The 24,253-nt window shown below is 48.8% G+C and overlaps 1 protein-coding gene across 2 annotated transcripts in view; it reads right to left on the reverse strand.

Moving 5' to 3' along the window:
• Positions 1–24,253, reverse strand: part of vav2 (vav 2 guanine nucleotide exchange factor) — a 211,281-nt gene that overhangs the window by 56,150 nt on the left and 130,878 nt on the right. For both annotated transcript variants that reach the window (XM_084160943.1, XM_084160944.1), the window contains exon 3: positions 3,845–3,903. In XM_084160943.1, coding sequence (XP_084017069.1) covers positions 3,845–3,903 — 59 coding nt within the window. The remainder of the gene's footprint in view (positions 1–3,844; positions 3,904–24,253) is intronic.

The following is a 24,253-nucleotide window of genomic DNA, read 5'->3' on the forward strand; positions in this document are numbered from 1 at the left end:
GATCATTTCTTTGTCAGTGGGCAAACGTACAAAATCAGCAGGGGATCAAATACTTTTTTCCCTCACTGTATCTATGTTTAGTTGAACACAATGTATTCAATGCACAGTAGCGGATTGTTTACAAAACAATCACTCAGGACATGTTTTTACGGGTGTGTTTTCTAGTGTGTCTATGTGTGTGTTTGTGTGGTCACTATGAGGGACTAACGTGTCACACTAACATCTGGATAAGGAACACAATGCATCACAGCGCTCTGCTGGCTGTCCTGGCAAAGGTCACCTCGCCACCCCTCGCTCTGCCTTACTCGCTCTCTTCTCCTGCCTCTGTTTCTTTCTTTCCAATCAGTTCTCTCTGTTACGCTCTCTTTCAGCATCTCTCTCTCTCCCTCTTTCTCAACCTCTCTCTCTCAACTGCTCTCTCTCTCTTTCTCAACCTCTCTCTCTCAACTGCTCTCTCCCTCTTTCTCAACCTCTCTCTCTCAACTGCTCTCTCTCTCTCTTTCTCAACCTCTCTCTCTCAACTGCTCTCTCTCTCTCTCTTTCTCAACCTCTCTCTCTCTCCCTCCCTCTCCCTGTTTCAGTGTTCAGAGACAATCAGGCTGTAGAGGTTATGGCTGTTTATTTCTAGACTACCATTGGATGCCTCTGAACTATTTCAGTCTGCAGCACCCATTTACTCCCACCTCCTGTCAATTGGCTTTTTCAATGCACACAGAGCCATGCCTGTGGTAAAGGTAATCAATGGCACACGTGTTGAGGACAGAGCAGCTGTGGGCCAGCCCCATTGAACCGCTATAGGCAAATAACTATGAGGAAGTAACTATGCGGTTGTTAGGTGTGACTGCAGTCGCAGTAGGTAGTGCAATAACTTCTAGCAGGTCCCAATGGCCAAAAGAAGAGATCAATAGTTCAGTGGAATTGAGGCAGTATGTTCTATCAGGCCCCATCTTGTGCTAGTCTACCCAGCAACTCTGATGAACGTCCCTCTGACTTTCCCTTCATTTAGCTTTGCATGACTCATTCCTATTTACTGTGTGTGTGTGTCTGGTAGAGCATGGCACTTGTAACGCCAGGGTAGTGGGTTCGATCCCCGGGACCACCAATACGTACAAATTTATGCACACATGACTGTAAGTCGCTTTGGATAAAAGTGTCTGCTAAATGGCATATTATTATTATATTATTATTATGTATAATGTGTGTTTTATGTGATGTGTAATGTATGTGAGTGGCTAACGTGTCTTTTGTCACATGCACTGTCATGAGTGGGCATGAGCATGCCTAATGCCCAGCCTGGGAAGCGGGAGAGAGGGATGAAAGGAAGAGAGAGAGCATCCTGACACTTCTCCGCCTGCAGTCCCTCTCCTGCTGTGTTGCAGCCTCTGTGTCTGCTGCCCTGTTTCTCACTGTGGAGCTCTGCTCTAACGCACACTATAGCACTCAGACCCACTGAGGGAACAGTCACACACACACACACACACACACACACACACACAGAGTACAGGAGTGATGGCTTGTAGTATCAGGGGGGAATCAGGACACTTAAGGAGAAGTGTGAGTAAGCCTATTGTGCGCTAAGAGGTGGCTTTGGGTTAGCTGAGGATAGTTATCATGAGGAGAAGGGAGATTGATTTCACTATTTCACTATCAGGAGAGGGAACAGAGAGAGGTCAAGGTCCTGCTATGAGTTTCATAATACCAGGAGAGCTCTCAGCCCCTAGATGAGGAACAGGATGTAAATATAGAAGGCCATTATTCCTAACCTCTAATCATCACTTTTTGATGTACCGTAATTTTCGGACTATAAGCCGCGCCTTTTTTCCCATTTTTCAACCCTGCGGCTTATATAACGGTGCGGCTAATCTATGGATTTTTACAGCTAACGGCCACTAGAAGACCTCCTAAATCTATGGATTTTACAGGTTACAGTCCACCAACTTTAACTCTATGGGCTCTATGACCGGTCCGCGCCCCCCACCTTTAAGCGGCGGGCTCCAGCAGGAAAAGCTGGAGGCCGGAAAAGAGTGAGACAGGTAGCGCGCAAAAGTAAAAGTGGAACCGAGAGTGGTACGAGAGACAGAACGAGAGCAAGACAGACAGACATTACGAGAGCGAGACCGTTTGTCTCTTTCCCGACAATCCCCTCTGTGCACGAACCCTTACAAATGGTAATTAAACATTAAAACACCTGCGGCTTATAGTCCAGTGCGGCTTATATATGTACACATCATTCAATATCATTCAATTTAGCTGCTGCGGCTTATACTCCGGTGCGCCTTATAGTGCGGAAAATACGGTATATCATTTTCATGGATTTCTCATCGAGACAGGGCTTGGATAGTGAGTGTTCCAGAAGTGCTGAGTGTGTCTGGGTGTACAGGGGGGAGTGGAGAGAGGCTTACAGTAAACCTGGGGCTCAGGGCTGACAGTGACAGAGACACACAGGCCTGATCGTAGAATCATTACGGCCAACAGGCATCAAAGAACCAATCAATGGACTTCAACAGCAGTTCAATGAACACGCCTCCGGAACAATTATCCACAGATCAAACACATAGAGAGGAACAGAGAGCGAGAGAGGAACAGAGAGAGAGAACAGGAGGAGTGTTTTTAACTGCTGAGTGTCTCTGGGGTGAGAGAGGGACAGGTCTGTGTTTAGTGACAGGGGGCATGTGGGTGAGACTGAAGAGGACTGACAGGTTTCTGTAGAATTACAGGGGCAGAGGGGCCTCAGTCGCCTTTACCCCAGGCAGTATGGGAAAGACAGGGGGCATCGAGAGGCCAGAGTGTGTGGTGGGTGTTTAACGACTGATATGCACTTTACTGTATGCCTGACCCCTCTGCAAGGACAGACATGTTAACATCATGTGCCCTAGATCATGCCATGTGTTGGTCATGTGCCTCTTGGCAAGCTTCCTATGTTGGCATGAGAGAGAGTCACGTAGTGACGTAGTGGATGATTGATTGAAAGAGATATATTCATGATTTGACTGCACATGGTTAATGTACATACCAGTATATTATTATGTATTATTATTATTTTTACATACCAGGGTGTTTTGGATTTAATGAAATTTTCTCCAAAACAAAAGACACTAACTAACTGTGAGAGGATTTTCAACTCGCGTTGTGGAGCTCTGGAGGGAAATTGGTAGTTGGTAGAACATGGCGCTTGCAACGCCAGGGTTGTGGGTTTGATTCCCATGGGAGACCAGTCCAAAAATAAAATAAAATGCACTCAGAGTAAGTTGCTCTGGATAAGAGTGTCTGCTAATTGACAAAAATGTAAAATGTAAACGAACCAAACAGGCTGTGATTTGTTTTCACCACACTGGGCAGTGCAGACCAGACAGGACAGCAGTGATTTAGCCACCTCTCACCAAGCTGTGTAATATTTATTAATTGCCAGGGCCAGTCTCTGTGTTCCCTGGTCTGGCATGGGGCCTAATGGGCGCGCTCCATCAACTCATTACCCAGCCCGCCAGGATAAAACTGCTTTATTTGTGGAGCCAGCGAGCAGGGAGAACAGACTGAGCAAATAAAGAGAAATCAGAAAGCGGTTTCCCAGCACCCAATAAACTAGCATGAATAATTTCCTTTGCTTTGATGTGACACAAATAAATATGAGGTAGAGTTTAGATGTGATCTGAGCTATCTGATCCTGGACTTACATGTGGTCATTCTTCCAGAACTGGTTATCAATAGAGGCAGTGGTATAGATAGGAGTGGGCCTACATCTAATCTGTTACCAGAATTAAACAACACAGTGTCTGATTGAGAGATACAGTGAACATATTCAATATTCCTCTTTCTCAAATGGGCAGTAGGAGGAGAGAAGACATACCTGATCCCTTTGATCTGTGCAATGCTGTGGTGGGAGATCCTGGACAGGGCTGAGATCACCTGGAACACACAGCAGGGAGAGAACACAGTCAACAACACAGTCATAGTCAAAAACACAGTCTACAACACAGTCATCAGCAATAAGGTCAACAACACAGTCATAGTCAAAAACACATTCTACAACAGTCATCAGCAACACTGTCAACAACAGTCTACAACACAGTCAACATCTCATCACTCAGTCAGTAAGACAGGCCTGTCTGCTCTGCCTAAATCTGGTTAATAGATGTTCAACTTAATGTGTTGACGAGCGAGGAGAGCGATGCCGTGTTTCTTAGCAACATCGTCATGCGCAGCCACACACAGGGTTGTGTAAGCATAATGCAGGCCACCATGTCAATGATGACATCCAGAGACAAATGCCCCTGCACAGTCACGGACGTGGGCCACTTTACTCAGATCAGACCCCCCCTCCATATGTTCTCTCTCATCCCCTTCCCTCTTTCTCCTCACTCACTCCCTCCTCTCTCTCTCTCTCTCTCCCTTTCTCCCTCCCTCTCTCCCTCCTTCTCTCCCTCCCCTCTAGTGAAACCAGCGGGGTGTAACAAGGTTAAATGCGTGCCTGTATTTAAACTGATTTAATGCTGGTCGTGAGTCACATGTGAGTGGGCTTATGGGTGGCTGTTTGGCAGGCTTAGAGATGGCGTGCTGGAGGCTCCTCCAAGGCTAATACAGGCATATGATGGAGCCCGTCCCATCCCCTCCTAACTGCCAGAATGCTGCCTCCACGCCTCATTACGCACTCCTGAGTGTGTTTGTGCCTCCATGACCATGGCGATGCCAGCTGTCCCCCGCCAGAGACAGAGGAAACAGTTATACCCCTCCTCTCTCTACTCTCACTCCCTTCTCCCCCCGCTCCCTCTATAATTATACACCTCCGCTCTCTGCTCTAAACTGTATAATGAAAGTGTGTAACTTCAATGGGAGTCTAGGGTGCTTTAAAGGCAGGTGGAGCTCAGGCTAAGTGCTAGTGTGAAGCGGGTTAGGACCAAGCACCAGTCTAAGGACCATGGAGTGGCTCAACCACTCAGAGGAATGAATACCTGACCGATATGGTAAGTCATACACTACGATGGTGAATGGTGGTTATGGCTGCTCGATTGTCCCTTTCAGTACATGAATATGCATAGGCTTGCATCTGTCAGCCTTTTAAAACACTCGGGAGAGTCTGAATGCTGAAGTGTTGCTTTCTGTGTGGCTAAAGACCCATGTAATGAGCAGACATGCCACGCTGCCTCTAACATAGGCTATACTCTATTACACAGATGCTTACCAGGCACTCATAATGCACTTTGGACTGAGACTGGAAATTTTAATGAAAATGGCTGCTGTAGAGAATAGCGTATGAGGTGAGTTTGTCCCATCCTTTGGTTAAGGCCTTTGATTTAGGGTGCTTTGTCATTCCAGCTAGATCCATTGTGCCATGGGTTGGCACACTACCCACCTAAGCTAGCTGCAGGGCTGGGGCGTGCCCCCATGTGGTGTCCTGCCCTGCCCTCACCCACTGGCAGAGGGGAGAAATGATGAGACTGGAATGGAGCATTACTCTGCCTTTCAGTACCATGTCTCTTCTCCTAATGCTTCACTGGGTAATATTGGGTTATGGGCATGAATATGGTGACACCAACACAGTGAGATGAGCTAAATATGAAAACCCTCTCTTTTTATTTAGTCCCCCCCCCCCCTTCTCTGTCTCTCACTATCCCTCTGCTCCCTTCACCCTTCTACCTCTGCCCCTTCACCCTTCTATCTAACCTCTGCCTCCTTCACCCTTCTATCTAACCTCTGCCCCCTCATCCTTCTATCTAACCTCTGCCCCCTGCCTCTCTTTCTCACTCTCCTCACTGTCTAACACCCAGTCTTCCTCTCCCTCCCTCTACTCTCCCACTCCCTCCATCCTATCCTGCGGACCAGTCAAAGCCTCTCTCTCTGTCTGTTTCCACATGATTGATTTCTCTCTCATCTCAGTCACGGTGCCCTGGGAGCCCCAACTCTGGACGGAACAGACCAGAGAATAAAGCTTCTCCCACCCAGAGTCGGCAAAATATGAAAAGGAATCATCACAGGATGGAGTGGAAATAACACTCTCTCTTCCCATCCTACCTCCCCCATCCTCAGCCTCACCCCCTCCCAACCCCACAACTGGACCTGCCCCATCACCCTCAGCCTTCCCCTACAGTAAGGAGGGAGCTGCCAAGCCAAGAGTGTGACTGAGGATCCATGGCAGGACCAGCCTCCCTTATGCTTCCTGAAGCACAGCATGACACATGCATGCAATGTTTACACTAGACTTCATTTGTTTAGAGCGGAGGGGAGCGGTGGGAGATACATTTGTATAGACGAATCAGCTGCAAACACGTCACTGTCCATTTCTGGAACAAGCACACATGTGGCCACCACCACAGCTGGGAACCCCATGTGACCAGCCTCAACCAATCAGAGACTCAGGGGACATGGCGCCCTGACAACTAGACGTGGGTTAATTTACATGGTCATCTATTGTGTGTCAAAACAAATACAATATGGTGCCGCATGCTATCGGCAGTGAGCACAGAGGGGTGGTGATTTGATTAGAAACAGAACAATGTTTCACAATGCTATTGACAGGTCACAGTGTCCACATACCACAACAGCCAATTACATGTATTCATGACACAACACATCTCACACCAACAATCAATGTACTGTAAGTACTGGACGCACACCAACAGTCAAATTAATTCATAGGACATCTCACCCAGATCCATTTTACACCCCTCTCTGCCCCCTCACTCATTCACCACACACTTGCACGGGTACAGACACCTCCCCCCTGGTGTGATATTTATGAACCATTCACAACACAGTGTGACGGCAGCACAGTTGGGCCCATCATCATGCCAGAGACAGCAGAGGAGAGAAGAGTAGAGGAGAGGAGAGAACAGATGGCAGTGTTCCCTGCTCCCTGACATCATCAAAAATGGACAGCCCAGTCCTGTGTGTCCCAGAGCATGGGGGCCAGCAGGAGCAGAAGCAATCAATCCCAGGCCCCAGCGCTGAACAGTGTTTGCTGTTTGAACTGGATGGCCTTTATTCCATGTAATATAGGCTAACTGTTCAGTTAACTGCTGTATGTAAAGCCCATGTCTTCCTCTCTGAGTTAGCGCCAGCCAGCCAGCCCTGTGCTGTAAAGCTTGATTGCAGACGGATTGGCACCTGGACATTAGCATTAGCGCTAAATCCCCTCAAAGCGCCCCTTAAAAAGTCCTTCCAGCTGCGTGATTATGGGGGATTTCACTGGGCACGTCCCGACTCCCGCTCGGCCAGACCGTCAAAGCCTGAAGCCATTAGGTCCACAAACACTGGCACTGTCCCAAACACCCCATTCAGCCCTCACTCAGTCAGTCAACATGGCAGTAAGCCTATAAGGCATAAAGCCCATGAAAATATAGTTTATATAAATCTGCATGATCCTTATGGATGAAAATAGTAACGGGATATTACAGATTAAGCCTGTCAATAAGGTTGACAGGTTTTCTGCCTGTACTACTTCGTAATGACATAAGAAATAGCCTACACTGTTCCCTCATCACACGACTGAAACTCAAACCGTGTGCTTTATCAGGGGCCTAAAATCAATCTGATCTGGATCTGTGCTATGCTTCAAAGGAAAGGCCACGGTGGGTAATATGTACAAATTACCCTGCATAGATCTTTCTGGCCTTGTAGGGACCCTTAAATGTACTGCTGTCATGCCCAGGACCTGTCCCATTTCACACTGAATCTGAGCTACATGGACCAGCTCGCTCATGTGTGACTTCCCGTGGTGTATTAGTGTGTAACACACACACACACACACACACACACACGTGCACACACTCACACACAGACTAGGGGCGGAGGATAAGGTAGAGAAGAGGAGCTTATATCCAACGCACTTCCTGTTTAGTGGGAGCCCTCTAAACCAGTGGTATTCAAACTTTTTAAGCGGGGACCCCATTTATTCCACCAGAATTTCTGGGGACCCCATTATTCCGCAATCATTTCTTGCGACCCCACCCCAAATCGAATGACACAATCTGAGCTACATGGACCAGCTCGCTCATGTGTGACTTCCCATGGTGTATTAGTGTGTAACACTCACACACACACACACACAGATCAATAGTAAAATAGCCTGTGAGGTGTGTTGCTGGTCAGCGATGGGGATTAGGTAAGGTTGAGTCAAGATAAGAGGGTCAGGGGAGAGGTAGATAGCCAAGCAGCCACAAATCCACACTGGAAAACTGCAGCCAAGTAATGAGAAATTCACCTTCCTTTGTATGGATTTCTCTGTCCTTGGAAACATGCACCATCCCTATGTAAAAAAACAGGGTATGGTAGTAGGTGCCAGGCGCACCAGTTTGAGTGTGTCAAGAACTGCAACACTGCTGGGTTTTTCATGCCCAACAGTTTCCCGTGTGTATCAAGAATGGTCCACCACCCAAAGTACATCCAGCCAACTTCACACAACATGGGCCAGCAATGACATTTTGACGACGCTCTTACTGCACTCATTGCGATTTACAGCAGTGAGTGCATACATGTTCCTACTTTTCCCCCATGGGAATCAAACCCACAACCCTGGCATTGCAAGCACCATGCTCTACCAACTGAGCCACATGGGACCACATCTCTATGGAACGCTTTCGACACCTTGTAGAGTCCATGCCCTGACGAATTGAGGCTGTTCTGAGGGCAAAAGTTGGTGCAACTCAATATTAAGAAGGTGTTCCTAATGTTTTGTACACTCAGTGTATACCATGCCTGAGTGGCTATGCAGTAATGCTGACCATTGTGCATTTCAGCTGACATAGTGATTCAGCCAATACAATTATACTGTACCGAACAGTAGTTCTGCCAATATAATCACAGCGATACAATTCAAGCGCATCGTCCATCTGAATGTGAATCATTGCTGTTCAAATATGTATTGTAGTTATATTAATTTATGAATCCATTCGCTGTCCATTTATTATGAAGTCCATGTATTATGAATGAGGAGGATAACTGGTGAATGGAGCTGGTGACAGCACTGTACAGACATGTGAGTGACTCAACACTGAGGGCCTAGCAAGGTCCTGCTCCATCCAGGTCCTTTGCTGACCAAACACATATCAAAGAAGCAGACAAAGTTCCCAACAACCTTGAAGTCATACAGTAGCAGATACTGTATATTTCTGGGTCAAGTGTGTGTGTGATTAACTAGTGTGAGTAATTACACGTGTGTGTGTGTGCGCATGCGTGCGTGCGTGTTTGTGTGCCACTGTGTTTGTGACTGTGTGTGTCTGAGTCAGTATGACTGTGTGTGACTGGGTGTATAATTGCTTGCATGCCAGTGTGCCCACCTGCTCCTGAAAATCCCAGGACAACATCCATTCATGCTGATGCACAACTGATGGGCCAAACCAAAAAGTGACCGTCCCTGAGAGGATTGCATCACTGGGTAGATAATAAGTCATACACAGCCTTCCCTCACCTCCTCTTCTCAGCTCCCCCTATACCAGCAGCCTGTTTGCGCTCTTACCAAGCCAATAGATGCTGTGATAATTTCCTGATTCTTCCCAACTCTTCAGGCGAGAGCTCACGCAGGTCAGAAGGATTGCGTGTTGCCATTGAAAGAGCGGCCGCCAAGTGAACAACCATCCCTACACCCCCTCCCTCATCCCCTCCTCCTACAACGGGAGGCCTGTCCAGCCCAGAAGGGCGGCATTGCGTGCAAGACGGGCGGCAGAGGGAACCCTATCCTCTCCTTCATAGTAGAGCCATCATTGGGTAATGCCTTGGGATGCAGATGTTCAAACAAAGCAGCTTTTCAGGCTCTTCAGAATCACAGCTGACACACTATAACACTAGAGAGATCGAGTGAGGAGTAACTGTTCCTTTGTGTTAAGATACTTTAAACCCAACTAAGCTAATGCCTTCAACACAAACACTGACGCTGTGTCTCGCATCGTCACAAAACTCACACAACATAACTGCCATAGACACTGAGAGAGAGAAAAGATAGACAAACAAATTGTGTGTGGCATTTTGAAAGTGCAGAGCAAGAGAAGAAAGTGGTTTCTTAATTCACTCGCAGGGCACATTTCCATTTGAAATTCATTACCCAGATCTTATCAGATGGAGAGAGAGAGAGGTCCTGTGGTCTTGGCTCCAGGTCTGTCTGTCTGTCTCACTGCAGTTGGGAGGGACAGCCACAGAGCAGATCGTAATCTACTAATTGTGGTACTACTCAATGCTCCTACGTGCCTTTTTAAGACTCTTAACTAAACCAAACCACCATGCCGTTCAAAAGCATAACACTGGGAGAATCATGCACATTACTCACAGTCAGACATGGCTTCAGCAAGGAGAGAAACACTGCACAGGGTTTTTGGGGGAATGTATGTGTTCCATAGGTACCATCACACTGGACTTACACTCCAGTGGGTTTCCATTGACACTCGTTGGATATGATTGACATTCATATCAGGCTCATGTGAGAAGAAACATGTGGACCATTGTATGATGTCTGTCATGCCCTGGCTCTGGGGACTCTTAAATGTTGAGCCAGGGTGTGGATTTTCATGGTTTAGTTTTCTATGTTTTTCGTTCTAGATCGTTTATATCTATGTTGGCCAGGGTGGTTCCCAATCAGAGACAGCTGTAGCTTGTTGTCTCTGATTGGGGACCATACTTAGGCAGCCTTTTGGCATGTTAGTTTTGTGGGATCTTGTTCCGTAAGGTTTTGTGTATAACCTAGGACTTCACGTATCGTTTGGTTTATTGTTTTGGTTCGTGTGTGTACTAAATAAAGAATGTACGCTTATCACGCTGCGCCTTGGTCCGCTTCATCTGTCGACGAGCGTGACAGAAGATCCCACCACCAGAGGACCAAGCAGCGTGCCCAGGAGGAGAAGTTGGCGATGTCCCAGGTGGGCGAATGGTGGTCTTGGGAGGACATATTCGCGGGCAGAGGGCCATGGGCAAAAGTAAATGCCCAGGCAGGAGAGGAGAAACGGCGCCAACCGTGCCGACGACGGACACGCGAGAGGCAACCCCAATAAATTTTTTTGGGGGGGCACACAGCGTGGTCGACGGGGCTGCTGGAGGCAGCTACAGGACGAATCGGCGGACTAGGAGAGGAGGCTACCAGGTTTGGGGGGCTGGAAGGGTGGTTGGCGGAGCCTAGAGGTAGAGCAGAGCCAACTCCCCGTACTCAGGCTAGGCAGCGTGAGACTGGGCAGGTTCCGTGTTATGCGGAGCCACGTACTGTGCAGCGAGTGTTCCGGCACAGTCCTGTACGTTCTGTGCTAGCACCACGCAAGTGTCGTGCTAAAGTGGGCATGCAGCCAGGACGGAGTGTGCCGGCTCAACGCTCGTGGCCTCCAGTACCCCTCCTCGGTCCCGGATATCCTGCGCCAGTGCCACGTGCTGTAGTGCCAGTACGAGTGCACAGCCCTGTACGTCCTGTGCTGATGCCTCACACAGATTGTGTGGAAATAGGCATTCAGCCAGGACGGGTTGTGTCAGCTCTCCGCTCCAGACCTCCAGTCCGTCTCCACAGTCCAGCCCGGCCTGTTCCTGTCCCTCGCACCAAGCCTGTGGTGCGCGTCGCCAGCCCGGTCCGGCCTGTTCCTGCTCCCCGCACCAAGCCTGTGGTGCGCGTCGTCAGCCCGGTCCGGCCTGTTCCTGCTCCCCGCACCAAGCCTGTGGTGCGCGTCGTCAGCCCAGTCCGGCCTGTTCCTGCTCCCCGCACCAAGCAGTGGTGCGCGTCGCCAGCCCGGTCCGGCCCGTTCCTGCTGCCCGCACCAAGCCAGTGGTGCGCGTCGTCAGTCCGGCACGGCCCGTGCCTGTTCCACCGGTGCCTGGTCCGGCACCAGGCAGCTGCTCCACTCCGGAGCCAGAGCAATCCGCTCCACCGGTGTCCAGTCCAGCTCCGGCCAGCGGGGCCAGACCAGGTCAGGGGCACTACGGGGGGGGGGTGGAGAGAGTGTGGTGGTCACGCACGGAGCCGGATCCGCCTCCGAGGCGGAATGCCCACCCGGCCCCTACCCTCTTGTGTTTGGTTGGCGCGGTCGCAGTCCGCGCCTTTGGGGGGGGGGGGGGGGGTATTGTCACGCCCTGGCTCTGGGGACTCTTAAATGTTGAGCCAGGGTGTGGATTTTCATGGTTTAGTTTTCAATGTTTTTCATTCTAGATCTTTTATATCTATGTTGGCCAGGGTGGTTCCCAATCAGAGACAGCTGTAGCTCGTTGTCTCTGATTGGGGACCATACTTAGGCAGCCTTTTGGCATGTTAGTTTTGTGGGATCTTGTTCTGTAAGGTTTTGTGTATAACCTAGGACTTCACGTATCGTTTGGTTTATTGTTTTGGTTCGTGTGTGTACTAAATAAAGAATGTACGCTTATCACGCTGTGCCTTGGTCCGCTTCATCTGTCGACGAGCGTGACAATGTCACATGTTTTCATGTCACGCCATGTGAAGTCGGGCATCACAATCGACACCAGCTGCTTCGCAAGCAACTGCATCCAACACATTCAGGACCTAATGTATGGTGGTACTCTGTGTAATGGTACGTTACTACGGAAAATGTCAAGAACTTTTAAAGTTTCTTCAAGTACAGTCGTAAAAACCATCAAGCGCTATGATGAAACTGGCTGTCATGAGGACCGCCACAGGAATGGAAGACCCAGAGTTACTTCTGCTGCAGAGGATATGTTCATTAGAGTTACCAGCCTCAGAAATTGCAGCCCAAATAAATGGTTCACAGAGTTCAAGTCACAGACACACCTCAACATCAACTATTTTATTTTTTTTTTATTTTTTTATTTAACCTTTATTTAACCAGGTAAGCCAGTTGAGAACAAGTTCTCATTTACAACTGCGACCTGGCCAAGATAAAGCAAAGCAGTGCGATAAAAACAACAACACAGAGTTACATATGGGGTAAAAAAAATATATATATATACAGTGTGTGCAAATGTAGCAAGTTATGGAGGTAAGGCAATAAATAGGCTATAGTGCAAAATAATTACAATTAGTATTAACACTGGAATGCTAGATGTGCAAGAGATTATGTGCAAATAGAGATACTGGGGTGCAAAAGAGCAAAATAAATAACAATATAGGGATGAGGTAGTTGGGTGGGCTAATTTCAGATGGGCTGTGTACATGTGCAGTGATCGGTAAGGTGCTCTGACAACTGATGCTTAAAGTTAGTGAGGGAGATAAGAGTCTCCAGCTTCAGAGATTTTTGCAATTCGTTCCAGTCATTGGCAGCAGAGAACTGGAAGGAATGGCGGCCAAAGGAGGTGTTGGCTTTGGGAATGACCAGTGAGATATACCTGCTGGAGCGCAGACTACGGGTGGGTGCTGCTATGGTGACCAATGAGCTAAGATAAGGCGGGGATTTGCCTAGCAGTGATTTATAGATGGCCTGGAGCCAGTGGGTTTGACGACGAACATGTAGTGAGGACCAGCCAACAAGAGCGTACAGGTCACAGTGGTGGGTAGTGTATGGGGCTTTGGAGACAAAACGGATGGCACTGTGATAGACTACATCCAATTTGCTGAGTAGAGTGTTGGAGGCTATTTTGTAAATGACATCGCCGAAGTCAAGGATCGGTAGGATTGTCAGTTTTACGAGGGCATGTTTGGCAGCATGAGTGAAGGAGGCTTTGTTTGCGAAATAGGAAGCCGATTCAAGATTTAACTTTGGATTGGAGATTCTTAATGTGAGTCTGGAAGGAGAGTTTACAGTCTAACCAGACACCTAGGTATTTGTAGTTGTCCACATACTCTAGGTCAGACCCGTCGAGAGTGGTGATTCTAGTCGGGTGGGCGGGTGCCAGCAGCGTTCGATTGAAGAGCATGCATTTAGTTTTACTAGTGTTTAAGAGCAGTTGGAGGCTACTGAAGGAGTGTTGTATGGCATTGAAGCTCGTTTGGAGGTTTGTTAACACAGTGTCCAAATCCAACTATTCAGAGGGGACTGTGTGAATCAGGCCTTCATGGTCGAATTGCTGCAAAGAAATCACTACTAAAGGACACCAATAAGAAGAAGAGACCCGCTTGAGCCAAGAAAAACAAGCAATGGACATTAGACTGGTGGAAATGCGTCCTTTGGTCTGGAGTCCAAATTTGAGATTTTTGGTTCCAACCGCCGTGTCTTTGTGAGACGCGGTGTGGGTGAACGGATGATCTCCGCATGTGTATTTCCCACCGTAAAGCATGGAGGAGGAGGTGTTATGGTGTGGGGATGCTTTGCTGGTGACCCTGTCTGTGATTTATTTAGAATTCAAGGCACACTTAACCAGCATGGATACCACAGCATTCTGCAGCGATACGCCATCCCATCTGGTTTGGGCTTAGTGGGACTATAATTTGTTTTTCAACAGGACAATGACCCAAAACACACCTCCAGGCTGTGTAAGGGCTATTTAACCAAGAAGGAGAGTGAAGGAGCGCTGCATCAGATTACCTGGCCTCCATACTCCCCGGACCTCAACCCAATTGAGATGGTTTGGGATGAGTCGGACCGCAGAGTGAAGGAAAAGCAGCCAACAAGTGCTCAGCATATGTGGGAACTCCTTCAAGAATGTTGGAAAAGTATTCCAGGTGAAGCTGTTTGAGAGAATGCCAATAGTGTGCAAAACTGTCATAAAGGTGGCTATTTGAAGAATCTCAAATATAAAATATATTAATTTCTTTAACACTTTTTTGGTTACTACATGATTCCATATGTGTTATTTCATGGTTTTGGTGTCTTCACTAATATTCTACAATGTAGAAAATAGTAAAAAAATAAAGAAAAACCCTTGAATGAGTAGGTGTGTCCAAACATTTGACTGGTACTGTATATATATAGAATATATAGAATTCTTTACACTGTTTGGACTAGGTGACCCGAAAAAAATGCTTAGGCGGCCTGCCCAAGGATTTTAATGGAAGAAACATCCCTGTGTTAAGTTCTTCTCTAGAGAGAGAGAGAGAGAGAGAGAGAGAGAGAGAGAGAGAGAGAGAGGTTTGAACCGAACAGAGAGATACTAACAGGGAGGTAGAGAGGGACAAGAGGACACGTCTCTTCTTCCCAAAGAACAAAGGATGATCACTGGCCAAAATCAACCCTGAAGAAGATCTCTGTTTATTTCCTCTTCTAACCAAGGAAATTAAAGATAAATGTTCCATCCTCTTTGTCCTGTCAGTCTCCCCTGGTTGCTAGGCAGATGTTGGGTATATCCTGAGGTGATAGTGGTACTGTAGAGTACAGTGTTCAGCTCCAAATGTTATGTGTCTCTCTCTGCTGGTTATTTGCAGAGGCAGTTCTGGTCAGGTGGACACAGAGAAAAAACAATGCTCCAGCTGGGATTACAACAGCAAACAGCTGCTCTCTGAGCCAAGTCATTAGTTCCTGAGAGATGGTCTGTTTAGCGGGAGAGAGTCCTAGAAGACCAGTGGATACATAGACAGTGCAAGGAAATGTCCAGCAGAATAGATTGAGTGAACCATGCATTTGCACTTTGTTGGAAAGAACTCTGTAGGGTCTTTCTTGCATTATTCAAAATGGGTTTACTTAATGAGGACAATGAAGACTGGCAAGCGATAAGTGCGAAAGTGCAAGTGTGAGAGAAAGAGAGAGAGATAATACAAACTATGTCTGAGACTCTGAATGTCTCCTTTCCTCCGCCCCTCTCTAAGCAGGCATCTCTGTCTGTCACACAGTAGCAGTCTGTTGTCTTTATGGTGAGCCCTGACACAAAGCAGGCACCAGGCGAGTGCTGGAGCGAAGGCTTGTTTGGGAGAATAACACAGCCCTATGATAAGGCATCCAGGCGTAGGCAAGGAGTGAGGGCGGTTTTCCTGCTACTCTCTGAGCGTTAGGGATGATGAGGCTAAATCCTCCACACAGCCATTATCTGAGAGGGGCACCTGAGTCTGCCAGGAAGGGTATGGGCGAAGACAGACAGAAAGACACAGACGCACACACACATTCACACACAGCAGACAAACACACAAATAGACGTTTAGCGCATGATATCCCATCAGAGACTGGGATAGTGAATGGGATTAGGCTGCAGCGTAATCCCACCGTCCTGTGGGGGGCGAGGGAGTGCGCCCGTACCCCTCTGCTGGAGGAGATAAAACAGGGGGAGAGGGGAACCCTTCCCCAATACTGCCCCCCTTTCTCCATCTTTCTTGACTTCTAGACAGCAGACGTCCCAGAGCAGACTGGTGTGTCTGACAGAAAACAAATGGATTATTCAATCCAGTGCTCCGTCGGAGGGAAAGAGAGACAGAAAGAGAGAGATGTTACCAAGGCAGCCCCTCACCAGGGAGCAATCCTTTCTTTCCAACTGGCTGGCCCTGAGTGGAATGATGCAGATGTTGTCTCTCGCTTCCTTTCACCTCCATACAGATTCCCCCACTCACCCTAAAAGCCATATCACACAGCTAAATGTTTACTGGAAAACCTTGTTTTCATTGACATTAATCTAAGCAACAAGACATTTTGTCCCACGCACGCTCGAGAAATTCCCACTTCAAGTAGGCCTACTTCAAATATTTACAAATATTTCACAACCAGCTGACCTGAGATTAAAACCTTAAACCGACAAGGCATATTTGAGTAAATAAATGATGAGAGATTAGTGAAAACACACATTGTGTGGAGCGAAATCCACAAAACCTGAGACGATGTAAACAACTTGTGAAATGAAGCCCTGAGCTAGCCGAGCTCTCGGTTTGGCTTTGCAGATATTCCTTAGCAGATAATTAACCTGTTTAGCCTCCACTACCCTTATCACTGTGAGGATCTTCCCACTCAGGAGAGGATTGCTCTGGAGACTGGCTGAGTCAGCTAGAGACACAGACGAGAGGCAGTCTGGGAGACTAGTGAGGCGGCTCCCTCCACTTTGATTGGCCCATCATCAGCCTTATCTCCCTGTAGGTAAGCCAGTGGGTATTGAGCTGAACTGGGCTACAGCCTTCCTTTCCCATTTCGGTTCCCATTCAGGAACGTTTAATTGAAGCTATCTAAGGCTTTGGTGGTTAAACGCCCTAGGTGTCCCAGTCCCTCAGACTCCCTATCTTTATCTCCCCTGCTATACTCATTTCACTCCTGCTGTTCAATTTCCACACCTCATTGAAAGTCGATTTTCGAATGTAGCTCAAACAGCAGAGACCCAGCTTGAGATGGTGTATCTGAGTCAATGCTGCCTGCAATGGAGAAATATCACCAGCAGTAGAGAACCTCATAAAGAGGGTAGTGGACACATCTGAGACAAAAGATGGATGCCTCAACGCTATATCCTCCAGATAGTGAGAGAGAATGAGTGAGTGAATGTCTGGATAAAGGGTTGATTACAACTGGGGCCATCACTCAGTCTAAGTCCTAGAGGATGAGTTAGGAGGGTTAGATAGGAAATGTATAGGATAGACAACTTTCCATCAGTCTAATACATGTCGGGGAGGCAGGGAGTGCGCTTACCGGGTGTGAAATGAGAGGGAAGGAGGGATAGAGAGAAGCACAACAGGTCCAGCTCCATCCTTCACACAGAGGAGTTACAGACTGACTAGCCAGCCTGCAGGGCTCAGAGCCAGTCTAGACCTACAGACTTCAATGCATACAAACTACATGACGTCAATGGCTCTATTCTAGAGCATTTATTCCCAAATCAAAACTTTGCTAATAATACATGTATTAATAGGTCGTGTGACGGTCCTAATTCTGATGGCAATGATTAGTATGATGATGATGCAATGGCATTAATGATGATTATGTAGGAGGAGGAGAGAAATTAGGAGGTGAAGGAGGAGAGAGGAGATGGAGGAGAAGAGAGGTGGTGGAAGAGGAGAGAGGAGGTGGAGGAGGTGAAGGAGGAGAGAAAATAGGAGGTGAAGGAGGAGAGAGGAGAGGAGGTGGAAGAAGAGAGAGGAGGTGGAAGAGGAGAGAAAAGAGGAGGTGAAGGAGAAGAGAGGAGATAGAGGAGGAGAGGGGAGAGGAGGTGAAGGAGGAGAGAGGAGAGGAGAAGGAGGAGAGAGGAGAGGAGAGGAAGTGGAAGAGGAGAGAGGAGTTGGAGGAGGTGAAGGAGGAGAGAAAATAGGAGGTGAAGGAGGAGAGAGGAGATGGAAGAGGAGAGAGGAGGTGGAGGTGGAGGAGGTGGAAGAGGGGAGAAAAGAGGAGGTGAAGGAGGAGAGGGGAGATGGAAGAGGAGAGAGGAAAGGAGGGAGAGGGAGAGAGAAGAGGAGAAGAGGTGGAGGAGAGAGGAGAGAGGCGAGGAGGTGGAGGAGGAGAGAGGAGAGCGGAGAGGAGATGGAGGAGAGAGGAGAGAGGAGAGGAAAGAGCAGGTGGAAGAGGAGAGAAGATGGAGGAGGAGAAAGGAGAAGAGGTGGAGGAGGAGAGAGGAGAGGAGAGGAGGTGGAGGAGGAGAGAGGAGAGGAGATGGAGGAGAGAGGAGAGGAGGTGAAGGAGGAGAGAGGAGAGGAGTTGGAAGAGGAGAGAAGAGAAGAGAGGAGAGGAGGTGGAAGAGGAGAGAGGAGGTGGAGGAGGTGAAGGAGGAGAGAAAAGAGGAGGTGAAGGAGGAGAGAGGAGAGGAGGTGAAGGAGGAGAGATGAGAGGAGGTGAAGGAGGAGAAGAGGTGGAGGAGGAGAGAGGAGAGGAGAGGAGGTGGAGGAGGAGAGAGAAGAGGAGGTGAAGGAGGAGAGATGAGGAGGAGAGAGAAGAGGAGAAGAGGTGGAGTAGAAGAGGAGAGAGGAGAGGAGAGAGGAGAGGGGGTGGAGGAGGAGAGAGGAGAACGGAGAGGAAAGAGGAGGTGGAAGAGGAGAGGAGATGGAGGAGGAGAAAGGAGAAGAGATGGAGGAGGAGAAAGGAGAAGAGGTGGAGGAGGAGAGGGGAGGTGAAGGAGGAGAGAGGAGAGAAGAAGGAGGAGAGAGGAGAGGAGAGAGGAGAGGAGGTGGAAGAGGAGAGAGGAGAGGAGGTGGAAGAGGAGAGAGGAGGTGGAGGAGGAGAGAGGAGAGGAGGTGGAGGAGAATAGAGGAGAAGAGATGAAGGAGGAGAAAGGAAAGGGGGTGGAAGAGAGAAGAGAGGAGGTAGAGTAGGAGAGAGGAGAGAAAAAAGGAGGTGGAGAGAGGAGAGGAGGTGGAGGAGGATAGAGGAGAAGAGATGAAGGAGGAGAAAGGAAAGGAGGTGGAAGAGAGAGGAGAGGATGTGAAGGAGGAGAGAGAAGAGGAGGTGGGGGAGGAGAGAGAACAGCGGAGAGGAGATGGAGGAGGAGAGGAGATGGAGGAGGAGAAAGGAGAAGGAGGAGAGAGGAGAGGAGGTGGAGAGAGGAGAAGAGGTGAAGGATGAGAGAGGAGGTGGAGGAAAGAGGAGAGGAGACAGAGGAGAGAGGAGGTGGAGGAGAGGAGACGGAGGAGAGAGGAGGTGGAGGAGTAGAGAGGAGAGGAGAAGGGAGAGGAGGGGGGGTAGAGAGAGGAGAGGATGTGAAGGAGGAGAGAGGAGAAGAGATGGAGGAGGAGAGACAGGCGGAGGTGAAGGAAGAGAGAGGAGGTGGATGAGAAGAGAGGAGAAGGAGGAGAGAGGAGAAGAAGGAGAGAGGAGAGGAGGTGGAGGAGGAGAGAGGTGGAGAGAGGAGGTGGATGAGGAGAGAAAAGGCGTGAAGGAGGAGAGAGGAGAGGGAAGCAGGTGAAGGAGGAGAGAGGAGAGGAGATGGAGGAGGAGAGAGGAGAGGAGATGGAGGAGGAGAGAGGAGAGGAGGTGGAGGAGGAGAGAAGAGAGGAGGTGGAGAGAGGAGAGAAAAGGGATGAAGGAGGAGAGAGGAGATGGAGGAGGTGAGAGGAGAGGAAGTGGAGGAGGAGAGGAAGTGGAAGGGAGAGGAAAAGGAGGAGGAGAGGAAAAGGACGAGGAGAGGAGAAGGAGGAGAAAGGAGAGGAGAAGGAGGAGAAAGGAGAGGAGGGAGGAGGTGGAAGAGAAGAGAGGATGTAGAGGAGGTTGAGGAAGTGAAGGAGGTGATAGGAGAGGAGGTGAAGGAGGAGAGAGGAGGTGGATGAGAAGAGAGGAGAAGGAGGAGGTGGAGAGAGGAGAGGAAAGAGGAGGTGGAAGAGGAGAGAGGAGGTGGAGGAGGAGAGAGGGGTGGAGGTGAAGGAGGAGAGAGGTGGTGGATGAGAAGAGAGGAGGAAGAGGGGAGAGGAGAGGAGGTGGAGAGAGGATGTGGAGGAGGAGAGATAAGAGGAGAGGAGGAGAGATAAGAGGAGAGGAGGTGGAGGAGGAGGGGAGGAGGTGGAAGAGGAGGGAGGAGGTAGAGGAGGAGGAGAGAAAAGAGGTGGTGAAGGAGGAGAGAGGAGATATAGGAGGAGAGAGGAGGGAGGAGGTAGAGGAGGAGGAGAGAAAAGAGGTGGTGAAGGAGGAGAGAGGAGATATAATAATAATAATAATAATAAGCATTTAGCAGACGCTTTTATCCAAAGCGACTTACAGTCATGCGTGCATACATTTTTGTGTATGGGTGGTCCCGGGGATCGAACCCACTACCTTGGCGTTACAAGCGCCGTGCTCTACCAGCTGAGCTACAGAGGACCACAGATATAGGAGGAGAGAGGAGGATAGAGGAGAGGAGGTGAAGGAGAGAGAGGAGAGGGGGTGGAGGAGGAGAGAGGAGGTGGAGGAGGAGAGAGGAGAGGAGGTGAAGGAGGAGAGAGGAGCGGAGATGAGGAGGTGAGAGGAGATGAAGTGGAGGAGGAGGAGAGGAGAGAGGAGAGGAGAGGAGAGGAGAGGAGAGGAGAGGAGAGGAGAGGAGAGGAGAGGAGAGGAGAGGAGAGGAGAGGAGAGGAGAGGAGAGGAGAGGGGAGAGGTGAGAGGAGAGGAGGTGGAGGAGAGAGGAGAGGAGGTGGAGGAGGAGAGGAGAGGAGAGAGGAAAGGAGGTGAAAGAGGAGAGAGGAGAGGAAAAGGAGGAGGAGAGGAGGTGGGGGCGGAGAGGAGAGGAGGTGAAGGAGGAGAGGAGAGGAGGTGAAGGAGGAGAGAGGAGGTGGAGGAGGAGAGGGGAGAGGAGAAGGGGGAGAAAGGAGAGGAGAAGGAGGAGAAATAAGAGGAGGTGGAGAGAGGAGAGGAGAGAGGTGGAAGAGGAGAGAGGAGGTGGAGGAGGTGGAGGAGTAGAGAGGAGAGGATGTGGAGGAGAAGAGGTAAAGGAGAAGAGAGGAGGTGGAGGAGAGAGGAGAGGAGAAGGATGAGAGAGGAGAGGAGGTGGAGAGAGGAGAGGAGAGAGGAGGTGGAAGACGAGAGAGGGGGTAGAGGAGGGAAGAGAGGAGGTAGAGGAGGAGAGAGGAGGTGGAGGAGGAGACAGGAGAGGGGGTAGAGAGAGGAGAGGATGTGGAGGAGGAGAGAGGAGGTGAGGAGAGAAGAGAGGAGGTGGAGGAGAGAAGAGAGGAGGTAGAGCAGGAGAGAGTAGGTGGAGGAGGCGAGAGGAGAGGGGGTAGAGAGAGGAGAGGATGTGGAGGAGGAGAGAGGAGAGGAGGTGGAGGAGGAGAGAGGAGGTGGATGTGAAGAGAGGAGAGGAGAGAGGAAAGGAGGTGGAGGAGGAGAGAGGAGAAGAGGTGAAGGAGGAGAGAGGTAGAGGAGAGAGGAGAGGAGAAGGAGAGAGGAGAGGAGGTGGAGAAAGGAGAGGAGAGGAGAGAGGAGAGAGGAGGTGGAGTCGGTGGAAGGGGAGAGAGAGGAGGTAGTGCGGAGCTGTCTAAACAGGTTCATCTCAGCAGGAGATCTGGCTCTGACGGGAGTGTCACTTCCATGGGTGCCTGGGTACGACTGCAGCCCCACTCTGCCTGATGAAGGTGTGGGGGATGGAGGGAATAAAAGTATGGGGGGGGGGGTTTACAGGGGTGTCTGGCTGCATTATAGTCTCACAACTGAAGGGATTCACAATAACACGCATGGGGTGCAGGTGGGCAGGCAGCGGGAGGTGTGGGGGGGGGTTCTAGTGGAGCCACCAATTGAGATGTCATACCGGTACCTTCCTCAGAAGTGACTGGATATGATGGGAAAGGCAGAGTGGGGAGGGAGTCTAGGTAGGGGAACTGCTGAAACTGACAGTTTTAGCATCACATGAATGGGTAACAATAACAAGGGAATCACTGTACTTCCAGGAATTGGGACTTGATAATGAATGAAAATGGACTAGTCTCCCAAGAGTCCACACATAGGGAATGTCCATTATCTACTCTATCGATACTTTGGTAACACATTATTATATGATATGGCATCAAAGTGGACAAGGGACCTGGAAGCCATCAGCTGGACAGGTGAAGACAGTGAGAGTGTGACGGAGAGTGAGAGACGGTCTTCTATAGGGCATTGGCATTTTAGGTTTGAATATGTGTTAGAGTATGGATGTGTTAGAGTATGGATGTGTTAGAGTATGGATGTGGTAGAGTATGGATGTGTTAGAGTATGGATGTGGTAGAGTATGGATGTGGTAGAGTATGGATGTGTTAGAGTATGGATGTGTTAGAGTATGGATGTGTTAGAGTATGGATGTGTTAGAGTATGGATGTGGTAGAGTATGGATGTGGTAGAGTATGGATGTGTTAGAGTATGGATGTGTTAGAGTATGGATGTGTTAGAGTATGGATGTGGTAGAGTATGGATGTGTTAGAGTATGGATGTGTTAGAATATGGATGTGTTAAAAGGTGGGAGGGGTTGTTATTCTTTGAGATGATCATGTCAGTTCAGATCTGACATCACAGACTAGGGTATCAGAGGGACTCATCTCCTACTAGTCCTTGTACAGCAGAGAACAAGGCAGGTTTGCACCCAGGGGGTAACAAAATACATAATGTGTGTGTGTGTCTCTCAAAGCAGAATAGTTTTATTTTTATGTAGTAAATTGGTGGCTCCGTCCTGCCTTTCTCCATCACAATATCCAACACAAGAGAAAAAAACCTCTCCCTGTGCGCTGACTTAGTGAAGCGTGAAAGAACACGGGTCAAACTGGGCACGGAGAGGAGAATGTCATGTCAGATCAGGCCAAGGGGTTGGCGCCTGGTAACCTTCCAGGACGGCCAGACACATCATTGAGCGTTAGCGCCCGTGCAGACAGACCAACCAACCAACCAACCCACCCCCAAACCCCAACCTCTCTCCAATGAATATTGTCACATTTCTCCTCTCCAAAACACTCCTAACGAGTGGTATGAGTGCTGGAGGCGAAGCCGCCATAAATGAACGCTCGGAACGCCAGCCTCTGAACACCAAAAGAAGAAGAGTGCATGCTCATGACAGAGATCGAAGTTTGGTGGCCGGCTCTCGCATTGGTTTATCATTTTCTGTGATGAGGCGGATTGATGTGGCTGTCACTGCCAGCGCCTGTCACTCCACACAAGAGGCATCAGCACACAGTGTTATTTGGGTAGCTTGGCAGAGATGCCATTATTCCAGTGTACACATTCCTAGACACATTCCTGTACACTCATTCCCAAACATTCCCTATTATAGCTGGATATCTAGCGTGAACCGAAGGTTTGAGGGGAAGAGGTGTAAGAGCCAGCAATCACAGCGGACTGTCCCTCACCTAGATATCAACAACCACCTTTCCTAATATAGGCCCCAGTTTTGATAATGCTGCACATGGTATCATTTCTGCCATAAACTGGTGAGGCTGAGGGGAGGGGAGTCAGTCATGGTCAGGGGATTGCGGTTGAGTCAAAACAGGTTATTGACACAAACCGATTGCTAAGTTAGGCAGTGTGTGGTTAACTGCTGGTAGAGAGCTGGGAGTCGTTAGTCAGTCCGTCAGTAGCCTGTGGTTACAGTGTGTACACTCAGCATGGTTTAGGGCAGTGATATTCAAAGTTGGTGTCGGAGGGGATATATTTTGGAGGAGCAAAAAATTAAGAGTACAGTCTATTTTATGGGACAAACTACAAACGTTTTTGAGAAAGATAATTTGAAAAATACAATTTTATTGAGTAATTACAGTACCAGTGAAATGTTTGGACATACCTACTCATTCAAGGGTTTTTCTTTATTTTAAATATTTTCTGCATCGCAGAATAATAGTGAAGACATCAAAACTATGAAATAACACATATGGAATCATGTAGTAACCAAAAAAGTGTTAAACAAATCAAAATATATTTTAGATTTTAGATACTTCAAAGTAGCCACCCTTTGCCTTGATGACAGCTTTGCACACTCTTGGCATTCTCTCAACTAGCTTCATGAGGAATGTTTTTCCAACAGTCTTGAAGGAGTTCCCACATATGCTGAGCATTTGTTTGCTGCTTTTCCTTTTTGGTTGGAACCAAAAATCTCCAATTTGGACTCATCAGAACAAAGGACATATTTCCACCGGTCTAAT

This window comes from Coregonus lavaretus (genome assembly GCF_964263955.1).
Source record: "Coregonus lavaretus genome assembly, chromosome: 4".
Taxonomy (NCBI): domain Eukaryota; kingdom Metazoa; phylum Chordata; class Actinopteri; order Salmoniformes; family Salmonidae; genus Coregonus; species Coregonus lavaretus.